General features: G+C 46.0%; 1 protein-coding gene across 2 annotated transcripts in view; it reads right to left on the reverse strand.

Annotated features, from left to right (window-relative positions):
* Positions 1 to 594: 594 nt before the first annotated feature.
* chm (CHM Rab escort protein) overlaps positions 595 to 15,438 on the reverse strand; it is a 33,946-nt gene continuing 19,102 nt past the window's right edge. For both annotated transcript variants that reach the window (XM_014195970.2, XM_014195971.2), the window contains exons 10-15: positions 10,210 to 10,314; positions 9,532 to 9,595; positions 8,192 to 8,288; positions 6,114 to 6,227; positions 1,988 to 2,145; positions 595 to 1,774 (exon numbers count right to left, since the gene is read on the reverse strand). In XM_014195970.2, coding sequence (XP_014051445.1) covers positions 1,502 to 1,774; positions 1,988 to 2,145; positions 6,114 to 6,227; positions 8,192 to 8,288; positions 9,532 to 9,595; positions 10,210 to 10,314 — 811 coding nt within the window. In that variant the 3' untranslated portion in view covers positions 595 to 1,501. The remainder of the gene's footprint in view (positions 1,775 to 1,987; positions 2,146 to 6,113; positions 6,228 to 8,191; positions 8,289 to 9,531; positions 9,596 to 10,209; positions 10,315 to 15,438) is intronic.

Below are 15,438 nucleotides of genomic sequence, written 5' to 3' on the forward strand. Positions count from 1 at the left end.
TACTCTACATGTAGCTTGATAATCCTTTTTAGTTTTATCCTCTCCTCCAATAAGAGCATATTTGCCAGCTCTTAATGACCCAGCCATGTGTTTTACAGTAATTCATCTCCCTTGAATCTGTAAATACTCTCAACAGAGCGGAGATCAAATTACGGCAAAACAAAGCCCCGTGAGCGGAGCGGAGAGACTGTGCATTCACAGGCGTAATGAGCCATCTGTTCTGTCACGCCACCGCAAAACAAATGTCATCAAACCCTTCGCTCTCTACCTTCCCTTTTCGCTCCTCTCTCACCTCCCTTTTTTTCCAGGTAAACTGTGGAGCTTTGTTTGTTCTGGAAGCAGGAACACCTTGCTAATGTGAGAGTGTGTCGTGCTCCGTCGACAGCTGCAGCCACATCACACATTGTTACAGTTGTATCAGATTTTCCGAACGGAAATTGGCTCACACCTGTCAAAGCCACAGAGCTGGGGCGTGTCATTGGAGCGCTCCTTCTGCTGTTGTTGCCTCTGTTCTGTTACCTCTCCTCTTCCAATTCAGTTGGAAACTGATCTCCAACTTCACTGTAAATGACATTGTAAAACGAGATACAGGAGCAGTTTTTCAGTAGCACTTTAATGTTGTCAACCTTTTAAAAATGATAGTGACAGCGACAATACATATGAGAGAACAGAGTTTAAATACTTAAGCACATTAAAAGAGACATGGGGTTCCAGTACAATTGGATGGCACAGCAGAGTGTGTGAAAACATGCAAGTTCAGTTGCGAGGCTATCCCCTGCCCAGTGTTTTGGGAGGGGTTCTTATTGAGGAGTCTCATATTTCCTGTAAGCAAGTACTGTAGTCCTTAAAAACACCCAGAAACCCATTCCAGACATACACAAGAGGCGGGAAACAAAACTGCATCAGGCCCTCTGGCTGAGCAAAACTCGAACATGAGTACAAAAAGGAAAAAGGCAACCATTTCTTTGGGCTCTACACCGGAGACCCTGATTAAGAACACATCACAATGGAACGGCAAGTAGAAAGAACAGGCTGCTGCAAAATATTTCAGTAGCAGCAGACGGGAAAAAAAAAGGACAAATATAAATAAATGAAGAAAATGGGGGTAACCCATTAAAACCAATCACATCCCCAAAGCAGACCTGAAACAGCCCCCCCCCCCACCCACTCGGAAGAACCTTTACATCAACCTCAGGTGAGAGGAAAAATACAGTGAGTAGAGCGTTATATAGTGCCCAGTAAAGAAATGACTCCATTAATATACTGTGCATATCAATGTAAATACTGTATATATATATATATGTATAATGTCTCTGCAGGTGACCACATCAAAGATGGTGAAGATGATCCCTCTAAGGCTTTCTGGGGATGAGAACGCTATCTGGTTACCAAGACCACAGAGTCCAGCCATGCCTTCGAGGAGTGCTGACTGACTGCTGTACATGCCAGGACTCTGAGGCAGAAGGCAGCAGTCTGTTTGTACACGGAAGGGTGTGTGGGGTTATTCCTCACTGGTGGGGCTCGGCTCATCCCCAGCCCCAGTTTCCTGTGTTACTGCATCTCCCGCCCCCTCCGCTTCTTCCACTGCTTCCTTTCCCTCCTGTCTCTCAGCGCTCTCTCCTCCTTGGACACCAGCACCCTCTGCTGGTACAGCCTCCTCAAAGCCCGGGCCCTCCCCCTGGGGCCCCTCCCCATCGTAGATGATGTCCTCGGGGTTTGGGGCCGGGGGGCAGAACTCCTCGTCAGGGAGAAGCTGGCGGAACACTGCCTCGGCCTGGAGAGAGAGATGACAACACAAACACACAAACACAAATCTTCACCATCAGCCCCATTGGACAGTACACTTCCAGGCTAGTGACGCAAGTCATCGTTAGCCAATTATTTGCTCGATTTTTAACAATGATATAAACGTTAAAGAACGCAATTCTTACAAGTTTAGCGTGACAGTAAAAAAAAAAAAAAATATCCGCGGGACATTGTCACTTACCAGTTTGATGGAGTGGTCACTGCCCAGGGCGGTATCAGGGCTGGCACACACATGTACGTTACTGGGCAGGTCATAGCTGCTCCTGTCCACAGCAGAGGTGTCCCTCATGTTGAAGTACAGGGCCCACAGCACCGTCGGTCCCCTGCTCTCCTCCTCTCCTGGATGGGGAAGGACCGGCGTCATGAATGTAATGTAGTGTTCTGATTTCTACGGAGAGCCGTGCACGGACAGAAGTCGCACTGAAGATCAATGGAGGAATCATTTGATATAGTTGAAATGTTTCGGGAACATATGATATATGTGTTACTGCTATACGGATGCAGCTCATGTCTGCCGTTGAGACAAACTCCCGGAGTACTAGATAACAGGGTATTAGTAACAGTAAGCTACCGAACAATTGAATCATTAATGCAATTCATTTTTTTCGGGTAGAAATGCTCAGCCATAATGGTGCCAATTTAGTCTTGTAGGAATATTTCCTTCAGTGTTTGAGAAGAGACAGGAACTTAACAGGCTCCTTTCAACACAGCTTATCTGTGGGAAGCATGATTTCTGTTAATGGGGTGACATTTGGTTTGCCGACAAGGCACATGGAAAGTGTTTCTTGACACTCTTTGATCGGTCCGTGAGTGAGACTTGAAGCGGTCAAACAAAAACGAGAGAGGATGATTTGGAGCTGCGAGAAGGCTCCTGGTTTTCAAAGCGTAAAACCGTCATTCTGTATCATTACCCTTTAAAATGTAAGGGACCAAAAAAAGGTACCCAAAGAAAGAGAGAGAAAAAGGTGTCAGTCTGAAATGTCAGTGTGGTCATTACCAAAATGTCACACAATTATAATATGTGTTACTTTTCCTGCCTTGGGTAGCAGAGTGATTTAGTTAATTTGGAGAGCAGCAGAGGTGTGGCACCATCAACGTGACGACACTTCAAAAGGCCACCCAACCTCAAAATACACCCCTGTCCATCCACACATCTTCTCCATACACCCACACACACACACACCTGTCCATCCACACATCTTCTCCATACACCCACACACACACACCTGTCCATCCACACATCTTCTCCATACACCCACACACACACACCCCTGTCCATCCACACATCTTCTCCATACACCCACACACACACCTGTCCATACACCCACACATCTTCTCCATACACACACACACACACACACACACACACACCTGTCCATCCACACATCTTCTCCATACACCCACACACACACACACACACACACCCTGTCCATCCACACATCTTCTCCATACACCCACACACACACACACACACACCTGTCCATCCACACATCTTCTCCATACACCCACACACACACCCCTGTCCATCCACACATCTTCTCCATACACCCACACACACACACACACACACACACACCTGTCCATCCACACATCTTCTCCATACACCTACACACACACACACACACCCTGTCCATCCACACATCTTCTCCATACACCTACACACACACACACACACACACTGACCACATACACTCCTGTCCATCCACACATCTTCTCCATACACCTACACACACACACACACACACACCTGACCACATACACCCCTGTCCATCCACACATCTTCTCCATACAGCTACACACATACACCCCTGTCCATCCACACATCTTCTCCATACACCTACACACACACACCCCAACACACACACACACCTGAGCAAATACACACCAACAACGACACCTACACACACACACACACACACACACACACACACACACACACACACACACACCTGACCAAATACACACACCTACACACACCTGACCAAATACACACCAACAACGACACCTACACACGCCTGACCAAATACATACCTACACACACACACACCTGACCAAATACACACCTACACACACCTGACCAAATACACACCTACACACACCTGACCAAATACACACCAACGACACCTTATTAGACATCATTGTTTAGTTTTTCCACACAGCCCCGTCACAGATGTGAGAAATGTCAGATTAGCATAGAGCTGTGCTCCTGACGGGGCCCTCCACACGCCTGGAGCTTAACACCCCCAAATATCAGCCACCTCTAACACCCACTGGCTCTCTGCCTGGGCGGCCTGCCACCACACATCAACACACAGTCTCTTCTGGAATGCATTCGTTCTTAAAAACACCAGATTTCACAACGCTGCATTGGTTCAAACTGTCATTTTCCAATGAAGTGGCTAGAGCAGGATCATCTAGAGTAGGGGCCAGTGGGATCATCTAGAGTAGGGGCCAGTGGGATCATCTAGAGTAGGGGCCAGTGGGATCATCTAGAGTAGGGGCCAGTGGGATCATCTAGAGTAGGGGCCAGTGGGATCATCTAGAGTAGGGGCCAGTGGGATCATCTAGAGTAGGAGCCAGCCCAATCCAACCTGTCCTCATCCTGCTCATAGATGTGCACCTGCCCCCGACTGCTCCAGCCCTACCCCTAACCTTCTGCAACCCCCCCCCCCCCCCAGAGCCTCTGCTGTGCACCCCTCCACGTCCCCCACGTCCCCCCCCCGCACCACCACACCTCCTACCCAGTGGATGAATGAGGAGCCGCCAGCCAGCCAGGTGACTTTGTCTCTTTGACCTGTTCTGGCCCACTGCTCCCCTTATCTAGTGATTCATCCTCAATAACTCTCACAGTATTTGTTCTGACATTTTAATTAAAATACTACTACCTCATTCCTGTGATAAAAAGGGTGGCGTCACAGAGCACAGCCCCACACTGCACGGCGATGGCCTACCACCTGAGAGACTCGTGTACACACACAGGCAGGGAGAAAGCAAAATGAAGGAACAGAGACAGAGATGGGCTGAAAGGGAGAGAGATTTTTTTTGAAAAAGGGGGAGCAGAATAAGAGAGAGATGAGTCAGAAAAGAGATGTGGTGGAGAAAAGGGAATGAGGATGTCAGAGAAAGAGGAGAAAAGGAGAGGGATCTCAATCACGCCTGTCACTTTCATGATGACCTTGTCTCACAGCCGTAGAGAAACAGCAATAAAACAACAAATGGCTTCAAGAGGCGATTGTGGATCTCTGTTGGTTTCGGTCAGAATGGAGCTGCTATTTTAACTGACCTCAACGAGGTTTGAGAAAAGCCATAACCTACCACGGACAGAGCAGATCCCTGCCTCAGTAAAAACAACTGACTACTCCAATATATTAGATTGATCTGCATTAAGTAGCAATAAAGGGATTCAAATCCAAAATGGCAAACGTTATTGGTTCTAGAGGCAAATTCGTTCCCCATGAGGAGACAGACTCATAAATTATGAGTCCAGGCCAAATGGGATGCTGGAGCTAATTAAACATTACATTTCCATTGCATTCCTTGCTAAGTAAATACTGTGCCCAATTCTGTTCTGTAGGTAGAAAGCCAGCATGAGGGTTTGCGCTCAGGCTAGAATGAATGGTGGCCGGTGTGTGAGAGAAAAAGATTAATCTGTTGAGTTCCAAAAAGGTAGGCTACTCACAATCAAACCATACAAAAAGGAAGCACCCAACGAGGCCAAGATGATCAACTGATATGCTTAATTTAATCCATGCTCAAAAAGATCCATGTTCTGTATGTTAAATGTTGTTTTTTTTGTTGTTGACAAAAACAACTCAGCTTCATGACAAGTAAGAACCCTAAGGATATAAGCTAGGTCTAGGCAAACATCTCTAGAGAAACATGTTGAAACAGAACATCTATAATTCGGCGTAATAAAGGAGGTTCCGTCCGAGGTCATGTGCTAATTCGCCATCAAGGAACCAAGCCGAGCCTGACAGAAGGTAATGGGAATCAATGGGACAACGGTCTAACGCCAGTTCGGCACGCAGCCATCAATATCAATCATCTGTATTACTGATAACGTCTCCAAGCAAGCCCGACAAAATGTCAGCGCATTCTCACCCAACTACAAACTAGCCTGATCTTTCTTCTTTAGGAATGGATATCACGAGGTACTTAGAACATCTGAGCACATTATTCTGAATCAAGTAGTGACAGTGATGTGTGAAGGTGATGGTATGTAAATCAAGCCAGGAGAGAGGTTAGATGGATATTTGACGGTATAAAAAAAATAAAAAACGGGGTCAAGTGAGCGTTTCCTACTGTACCTTCTGCGGGTTCCTCTCCAGGACTAGCTGGTGTGTAGAAGAGCCTGGACACCACAGGAGCCAGGTCTTCTTGGGCAGAGCCAGAGGCAGAGGAACATGTCAGGTGCACCAGATCTGTATTAGGAAGGTAGACGAAGAGCACACATACAACCCGGTGTTACTAGCCAAGCAGAATATCATTGTTGCTTCATTAGCAGATGTTGTCCTCCAAGTCCACATCAGCCCGTCTATCCTGTAGCGTGTGAGAGGGACCTTCCCTAAAGAGATGGAACATTGTCTAATTACTCTCCACAGTCAGTTCCCTAACAACCTGTTCCTTAACACACTGCACAGCTAGGCCATATCAGTATCTCCTCCGGCAGCGTGGCTGGGACTGTTCCATGAAAAGTGCCCAGAGAGGATGGGGTTGGAGGGAGCTGGGCTTTGGATGCATGGTGTTGGACCTCAGAGGGGGAAGAGGTGGTTTCATCTTCAAAGCGTTCAGCCCCAGTCCTGCAGGGCGGTATTGTGAACACCATGTTAACGGTGGCAGCACTGGGATCCAGAGAGTAGGATCCTGGGCAATCCCAAGAGCTCAAGACAACTGTAGGGCTCCTTCTCTCCTTTTTGTTCTTTCTCGCAGGTTGACAGGTTTTGGGGGGGGGGGGTTCAAAAGGAGCAACTACAGCAATGGGAACCGGATAGCTCCTGACTGTGCCGTGCTGGCTGGGGGGGGGAGGGGGGGTGTGTAGAGGGTGGATGGAGGATACAGGCCTCCCCAGTGGGATGAGAGGTGCATCATTGGCCAGAGGGTCCATGGCGATACCGCTCAGAGGACGTATGTGACACTCCACTCACACTGGGACTCTGGAGGCCCTCCACTCTGTCAGCTCAGGGCCCAAACAAAAAAAGACCAGGAGAGTTGGGAGGATAGACATTACCCTGTTGTACAGCAGGGCTGTCCACTGAGACACTTGATGCTCGTTCTGTGGGACACTAACCTAGCGGATGGAGAATCGGGTGCATATCTGCTGTCTTCATGCCTTTAAGTTTTAAAGTAGCCAGAGAGAGAAGACTTTACTGTTAAGACAGCTCATTTCATGGCCAAATTTCCATTTGAAAATGGCAAAACACCCTTGTTCCGATTGGGTTGCTAGTTCAAACCCCAGGAAGCCATGTTGCCCTTGAGGAAGACACTCTGATCAGATTGGCCTGGTACATATTCATCAGTATAAATAGGTATTCTGTAGACTGTAAACTCTGCAAGTATCATTCAATGCAGATGAATGGTTTACCTTTTGTGTGTGTGTGTGTGTGTGTCGCAGGCCTGTCAAGCTCATCATCATCTTATGATTGCAACTGATCCACTCAGGTAGAACTACATTACTTAAGGGATGCTACAGCTATCCATCTCCATCCTCTCACACACACACACAGTAGGAGCAATGGCTCCACTTCACAATTCCATCATTCCAGACTCTATTCCTAGAGTGAGGGAGTGGACTTCCGCTGATTACTCCTCTCTCGCCCACAACCAGCTCCCCTATGGAGATGGTCAATGGGCAGCTGTCACCATTGCTCATCTATCTAAGTGTGATGACTGACTGGGAAATAATACCAGGATTGCTAAAAACAATAACACTCATAAATAACACTACGGTTAACGATGGAATCATCATCATCATCATCATCGTCGTCGTCGTTGCTACTGGAGCCACAATTCAAAGGGAAAACCGGGTCATATTTCCAGCTGTCTGAGCGACTGATTCAGTGACCCGGTAAAGCAGCAGCAGTTTGACCCAAAGCTCTATACACACACAGGAGATGGAATGTTCAGAGACGCCATCATTCACTCACCCCAGTTCTCTCAGTCTTGGTTTTCAGTCTCATTTCCTCCATTAATTCTAGTCTGCCTTTACAACCCTGATGTCAGCGCTAGTCCGCCAGAACAACTGCCTCCTCTAAGCATCGTCGGAATTAGCTTTCTAAAACAACAGCCCTCTATGTAGATGGCGCTGCCTAATACGACCCCCCCCATCCCCTGTCCCGGGCATTGGGTGGGTGAGAGGGGAGAGTGGCCGGGGTGCAGCTGGACTCACAGGTGTCTAGCATGCAGGTCATGGTGGAAGAGCAGAGCTCTATGATACGGACCAGGGGACCACCAGGCTCCACGGGAGGCACAGTGACCAGGGAGATCTACAGTGCATATAGAGACAAGACAGGTACGTTAGACAGACAGGTATGTTAGACAGACCGACAGAGAGTTGAACCACACAAAGTGCAGTGCTTCCGTAAGGCACTCACACACACAGCCCTAATGAAGTGTGCAAGACAATCCTAAAGCCTATTACCAAACTGCAGTTCTAAGTAATGGGATCCCTGTAATCCTTTTATATGAATCCCCTGGATGTTATTATAATGTCCTTCCTGGCTGGAGCAGAAGTGAAATCACTCCTTTTTAATCAAGTGGACAAATTTAAGGAAGGAAAGTCAGTTTCTCCCATGAGGGGGAAAGCAGGGGACAGAGACAGCCAGGGCCAATCTCCCCCTTGTATCTGCCTCGGTCCACACTGTCATTCCACAGGACCATCCAACAGCTAATTACAAAGAGACCATATTTAATTACGTTTTGTCACACAGTCATGTAATATTCCATTTCCACACTGTGTCAAGACACAGAAATTAATTTCATATTCTCCCTCCTACCTAATGAGCAGAAATTACACACGGTTTTCCCTCTGTCCTTTGTGAGTGATATTCAAAGCCGGATTTCAGCCGGGGAAGAAAAAAAATAAATAACAAACTTGTGCCATGAAAGAAGGGATGAAAATTCAATGGATATATTCTCTTTATGCAGACACATTAGGGAATTGGATTGATCAGATTTCATTCAACGTGTTCTATGCCATTATTCCATGTTTTTCATATCCATATCGAAGACTGGCACTCAAATTAGCGTACCTAATGCTAGCATGTCAATTCCCATTCTCCAGCCGGTAGGATTATTTTATCAAATTCCAAACCAGTCACAACAAACAGCATTAGGGGGGGGCTTTCATTGAACTGGTTACTTTTTCCGCAATTTATTTGGAGATCTTAAATGGTAGACAGCCGCACGTCAGAACCATTGTAATGATCTCCCAAATTAGCTTTGATGTTTTGCTGTTTCTTCGCTGAGAACTTGGACGCGGACCAAGAATCTATACAAATGTGATAGAGCATAAAATATAATGTAATGCAAAACAACAGGAGTAGCAAAAATGCAGGCTCGGCAGGAATACCGCTAAGCCACACTGGATATCTGAATAGCATTTAAATGTATTTTGTGCTTGTAAAAGGGGGGGGGGGGGATGTGTGTTCCCTTTGAATATGTCAAAACATCTCTTTGTGTGGGACACAGGATAGGGGATGAGCCATATGGAGAACAACAGTATACTACCTGCTGTTCAGAATCAGATGGCAGAATTGACCGGTCTGTGATGAGAACAGCTCTGGATATCTGCCTGTGAAAAGAGAGAGGATGGATGAAAGAGAGGAAGGGGGGGGACAACAGTAGAGAAAGAGAAAAAAAAAACAGCAGCACCAATATTATTAGATTATTACTGCACTGTTTTCCTTTCTTTTTTTTGCAGTAGATTTTGGCTGTGAGACAGTCCAGTCTGGGCCATGCTACAACAGAACAGTGGCTGGGTTGGTTCTGGCCGGGCCGGCCCAGTCATTCTGCGCTGCCGTCTTTAAGAGCATTAGTCATGCTCTAATTGGGGTCAGTGGTGTAAATGTCAAGGTCTCCATTGACGGAGGCAGGCAGCGGTGTGGCGAGCAGAGCAGAGCAGAGCCCAGTCACCTGCAGCCAGGTCTGTGGAGTGTGTCTGGGATAATCAGCCCTTTCACCATGACACCACTGAAAGTGTCCTACCGCACAAAGACCTGAGGAAAGATCCTCCGTTATCGGCACAGAGACCCCTCCTCCCAAGTTGACTTCACAAGAAATGTCACCTCTATGTAGGCTATGCACTGTTCTCACTAAATGAATGTGCTGCCTGAAACTGTAGGCGAGACCAGTATCAATGGCTAGGTAGAGAAGGTGCTGAGGAGGAGTATTGGGAGCCACTCTCACCTGGAATCCGTGTTCTTCCTCTGGTCTGCCCCGATGTAACCATCCTCCACCACAAAGTGACTGCAGCTGATTCTCTGACCATGAGTGTCAATCACAGCTTTGCACCTTGAACAAGAGAAAAAAAAAAAGGAAAAAAGATTAAAGTAACTGTCCAGTGTTTCCAGATTTTTATAAAATATGACCAAAAATTAAGTGAAAGTTTTACTTATAATTTTTTATTAATTACCTTTTTAAATTATGTTATATTAAGTATGTCACCCGCACCCACCCGCAATTGCTAATAACCCATCTGCAACTGCCCGACTATAAACTCTTTCCATGAAAGCTGTGATCCTTTATTGATGTCACATGTTAAATCCACTTCAAATCAGTGTAGATGAAGGGGAGGAGACTAGTTAAAGAAGGATTTTTAAGCCTTGAGACAATTGAGACATGGATTGTGAATGTGTGCCATTCAGAGGAGGAATGAGCAAGACAAAATATTTAAGTGCCTTTGAACGGGGTATGGTAACAAGTGCCAGGCACACCGGTTTGAGTGTGTCAAGAACTGCAACGATGCTGGGTTTTTCAGGTTCAACAGTTTCCCGTGTGAATCAAGAATGGTCCACCACCCAAAGACATCCAGCCATCTAGACACAACTGCGGGAAGCATTGGAGTCAACATGGGCCAGCATCCCTGAGGAACCCTTTCGACACCTTGTAGAGTCCATGCCCTGACAAATTGAGGCTGTTCTGAGGGTTAAACGGGGTGCAACTCAATATTAGGAAGGTGTTCCTAATGTTTTGTACACTCAGTTGTATGCGAGTGAAAATCGGAGGCCTGCACCCGATTCTAACCCGCAAATAGAGAAAATGTACAGTTCCAAATGTATCCCATTTGCCTCAGTGGGACGACTTTAACTTTTTCTGCCTCAGTCCCAAAAGCATTTGGTGATTGGCGTGTATTTGGCACTCATACAGTTAGGCCCTAAAGCTTAGGCTTACACACAAATGCCAGATACAAATAATGAAAGAAAAACCTCAATGTAGCCTATAGATATGAATTGCACTAAAACTATACATTTCTGGATTTTTTTTATGCATCGTTTTCTCTTTATTCAACCCGCCCTTCATCCACACAATATTTCATGACCCTAAACCCGCCCCACGGATTTAACAGCGGGGACTGTGGCTTATGAGTCAACCCGTGAACAGAATGGTGTGGGCGTATACTCGTCCTCAGGAGTATGCCATAAATATGTTGCTTAAGTCTACAGATGCGGTTTTGATTTGCATCCGTTGAGTGGCTACGAACACGACTTGTCCCTGACCCTTTTTTTCCCTGGATTAAAAAGGTCCCAAAGCTTCTGCACATGTTCGGATCAAGTTCTGTGCATGTGTTTCTTTACCTATACATTACGGACACATTTCTTTGGTCTCCTTCCCTTCACATTTCTCACAGTCAATCATGAATGATAATTCTTCCAAGTTTTACCAGTGAAACGTCCATGCAGCATCTACATACCATCCATTAAATCTCAATCGGTTTCATGGGGATATGCATTTAGATTTGGAGTTCTACAGTGTTGTTCCGAAGTAGCGTACAGTGCTGTTTTGAATGATGTACAGTGAGCACGTTTTAGCATATCGTGTTAAAGGGACATTTCTCAAAATTTCTACTTCATATTCATCACCTCCAGCATCAACATATGTGAAAAGGACGCGTTTCTATGTTTTGTGGGGGAGAAAAAAAAGACAGAAACGCTAAATGATGTCATCAATGTGCGTCATGATTTTAACTAATTACGAGTAGGCATTGCCTGCTAATTGGTTGATGGTGTCATTGGAAACACCCATTTTCCTCTATTTTTTTTTACTACAAAACATAGAAAAGCCATTTTCACATATGTTGATGTTGGGGTGGTGCCGTTTGAAAAATGGTGAAATTTCCCTTGAAGAAACTAACATAGCCTCCCTGTGTATTTTGCCTAGTGGTGCGCGCTGTTGAGTTTTGGCCACATGAAAGAAAAATGTAGTGGTGTTTTTGTATTACAGTAACATTATATTCTGTCATTGTGTGATCTTGCAGACATTGATTCAGCTTTGATCTAACTTTATTATTTATTATTAATTGAGAACCATTCCCCAGAGTGTTCTCTACGAGTATTTATTTTTAATTTAAATTGAACCTTTATTTAACTACGCAAGTCAGTTAAAAACGAATTCTTATTTACAGGGAACAGTACCCTGTAAATACAGGGGCAGAATGACAGATTTTTACCTTGTCAGCTCGTAGATTTGATCCAGCAACCTTTCGTTTACTGGCCCAACGCTCTAACCACTAGGCTACCTGCCACCCCAGTAGAGCAGAGACTGTGCGTAAAGTAGAGAATAAACAAATAAACACATGCGCAGAACATGATCTGAAGCGTCGGGACCTTTAGTCCGGGGGGGAAAAAAGAAGATCTGTGGCCACGTCATTTTTTTGTTTGTTGACAACACAAAAATAAATACTCCATTGTTATACCAAACACCTTTACCGACCTGAGCTGTATGCTTCATGAGATGGTATTAATTAATGACCTTTGTCAAGAAAGGGAATACAGTTGGCATCTGTGCCTCAGAACATTACAGCCTATAGTCCAGCACAAAAGAGAAGGATTGTTTTGGCAGCTTCTCAATGCACCACCGTCGAAACAAATACAAATGGCCTGGGCTGATTCATTAATCTTTGTAAGAAAAGCCAGAGTTGAATACGTTCTCTTTTTTTGTCCAAACAATGCAAGCACAAAACAGAACCCAAAACATTGGCCAGATTGGCACAATCTGTGAGTTAGCCAGTGTGAGCGAGGTGAGGCTAGGAGAGGCAGGACAAGGGGAGGCGAGGCTCTCTGAGCCCCCTGTCCTGGGCAGCAGCAGTGTGACCTTCCTGCGTTGCTCCTCTCCGACAGAGGGGGAACGGTGGGGAATCTGTCTGCTTGTTATGTCAAGAGTTATAAATGTGCTTTATAGGGCTCATTATCCAAACTAATGGGCTTGGGGTGACATCCTTGAAATGGACTTTCACAACACAATAAAGGAGAAGGCAAGCGGCACTCCAAAACGCTCGCTCCCACCCCCCTCCAAACCCGCACCCCTCCGAATAATCCTCACCTAGGAGAGATTGACTGCAGGACGGACTGTTTATGTAAATGAAGATTTATTTACTAGGAGGGGGCTTGGCAGTGGGAGCTGGCAGTTCAAATCAATCCTAAACCAATGGAGTGGGATATGGGCTATAGGAGACGGGATACAGGCCACAACCTTCACATCCCTGAGAGAACACCCACTGTTTCTTGAAGCAAAAAATACTGCACATCCTGGAAACTACCTTCATGAGTGCTATATATCTAAATAAACATAACTACTATTTTCATCTTAAATAGGAGGATGAAGTAAATGTGCTTCAACACTAAATGTATATCCACTGTCATCTGCAGGCATAACCTGAGCCGAGACATAAAAAGAAGGTAAGGTCCAGCTTGGAAGTAACCACTAATAGTATGATTACCGTCCCCCTACCCACAAGGCCACGGCAGGCTTTATTGATCAGAACTGTAGTTGATAAACAGTGTTCATAAAGCACGCAGGTCATACACATAGCAATCATGGTCACAGCCTTATACACAGTCATGCACAGTTACGACTTTGATAAACATCTCAACTGGAAGCAACTCTTTACTTCGGCCAAGTGAAACAAACTAACTCTCCCCCACATGACTTACTGGACATTACTGTCACAGTCAAGTTCTCCTCTGTTGGAAGTGACTAGGATCAAAGCGCATTAAGACTAAGGGATGGATAGTGACAGGAGTGAAGCGGCTGGTCAGTGGAGTCAGGAGAGAGACAGACAGGCAGGCAGACAGACAAGCGGTGCAGGTGTCTGCTGTAGTAGTATGGAGGAGCAGGTCCAGGACAGGATAGGACAGACGAGTGGCAGCTGGGATGTTAGGTCACATCATCCACTGCTGGTGCTGCATTATTAATCTCCCTCTACCCTTTTCAGCTTTATGTATGTAATAAGAGGAGACATAAGGAGGTAATTTATGACGCCGGGGAAATTAAAATCATTGTTCAGCCTGGCAGACACCTTGCCATTTTTTTGTATTTTTTTTTTCACCTTCGCAAAACTTTTTCCCCCACTGATGATGTATTAGGCTTGCCTTGGAACAAGGAGCAGAGTGGACACCTGTGCGGCGCACGTGGAGAACAGCGCGGCCCTCTCGGCCACGCCTCACCGCTCGTTTATGGACTTCTCTCTAGTGCTGACTGACATGGCATTGGATCAGCTCCAACCTGAAACGCCGTTCACACAGAAAACTAGGAGAGACCGCGGCTGGTTCTGACTCGGGTCTGTGCTTTAGCGCTTGCCATTGACTTTGCACGTATCAATGTGTTAAATGGCACTTCTGACTAGAGGGGACGAGTCAGTGTGTGGCGCGCATTAGGCTTCGCAGAGCGCTGGGTAGTAAGTAGATAAAAACCATGAACCACGAGCACTCTAGGAAATCCCAACCGGCCGCACGTGGATACGTCAAATGAAAAAGAGAGCCGTAACCAAAGACTTGAGTACCATTAGCATTTTGCACAAAGAGGGACACATTATCAAAGGAACTGCACTTTCCAGTCTGAGGTCCCAGAAGGCAGTATTTCCCCAATGGCCAACATCAGAGACTGGCTGTAGAGACAGGGGCTGGGAGTTTCAGTCTTTGGGCCGAGTATTAGAGAGAGAGAGAGCACATACAGTATTACTCCTCACGACGCTGCTCCACCACAAGATTCCTAGCCCCCAGGGTCACCCACCACCAAGATGAAAGAATCTCAATATCGAGCCTTCCAAAAAAAAAAAACTAATCTAACCTAGTTTATGACAACAATCTACCTTTGAAACTCATTAAAAGGGCTTTCTAGTAGGGCCTGACGCACATTATCAGCACAGATTAATCAAGGGAGACTGGAGATGAACTCTCATTTTTTAAGAGGCAGTAACAGAGGGCTTTTTTGTCTTCAGATGAAAATCAATTAGTGGAGGTAAGGCCACGAGGAAAAACCAGCATCACTCATCGCCAGCCCAAGTGGCAGGGCCTGTGATTTGTCTTCCGAGCTTGGCTGCTTCAGGTGGGGCCGGGGGGGGGGGGTTGGTTCTCCCGTCTCCCAGAGAATTAATTTCGTATCTATATTCCGGACCCCCTCTTCTTTCCTTGTTTTGGA

The sequence above is a fragment of the Salmo salar genome, chromosome ssa04, assembly GCF_905237065.1.
Source record: "Salmo salar chromosome ssa04, Ssal_v3.1, whole genome shotgun sequence".
NCBI classification, from domain to species: domain Eukaryota; kingdom Metazoa; phylum Chordata; class Actinopteri; order Salmoniformes; family Salmonidae; genus Salmo; species Salmo salar.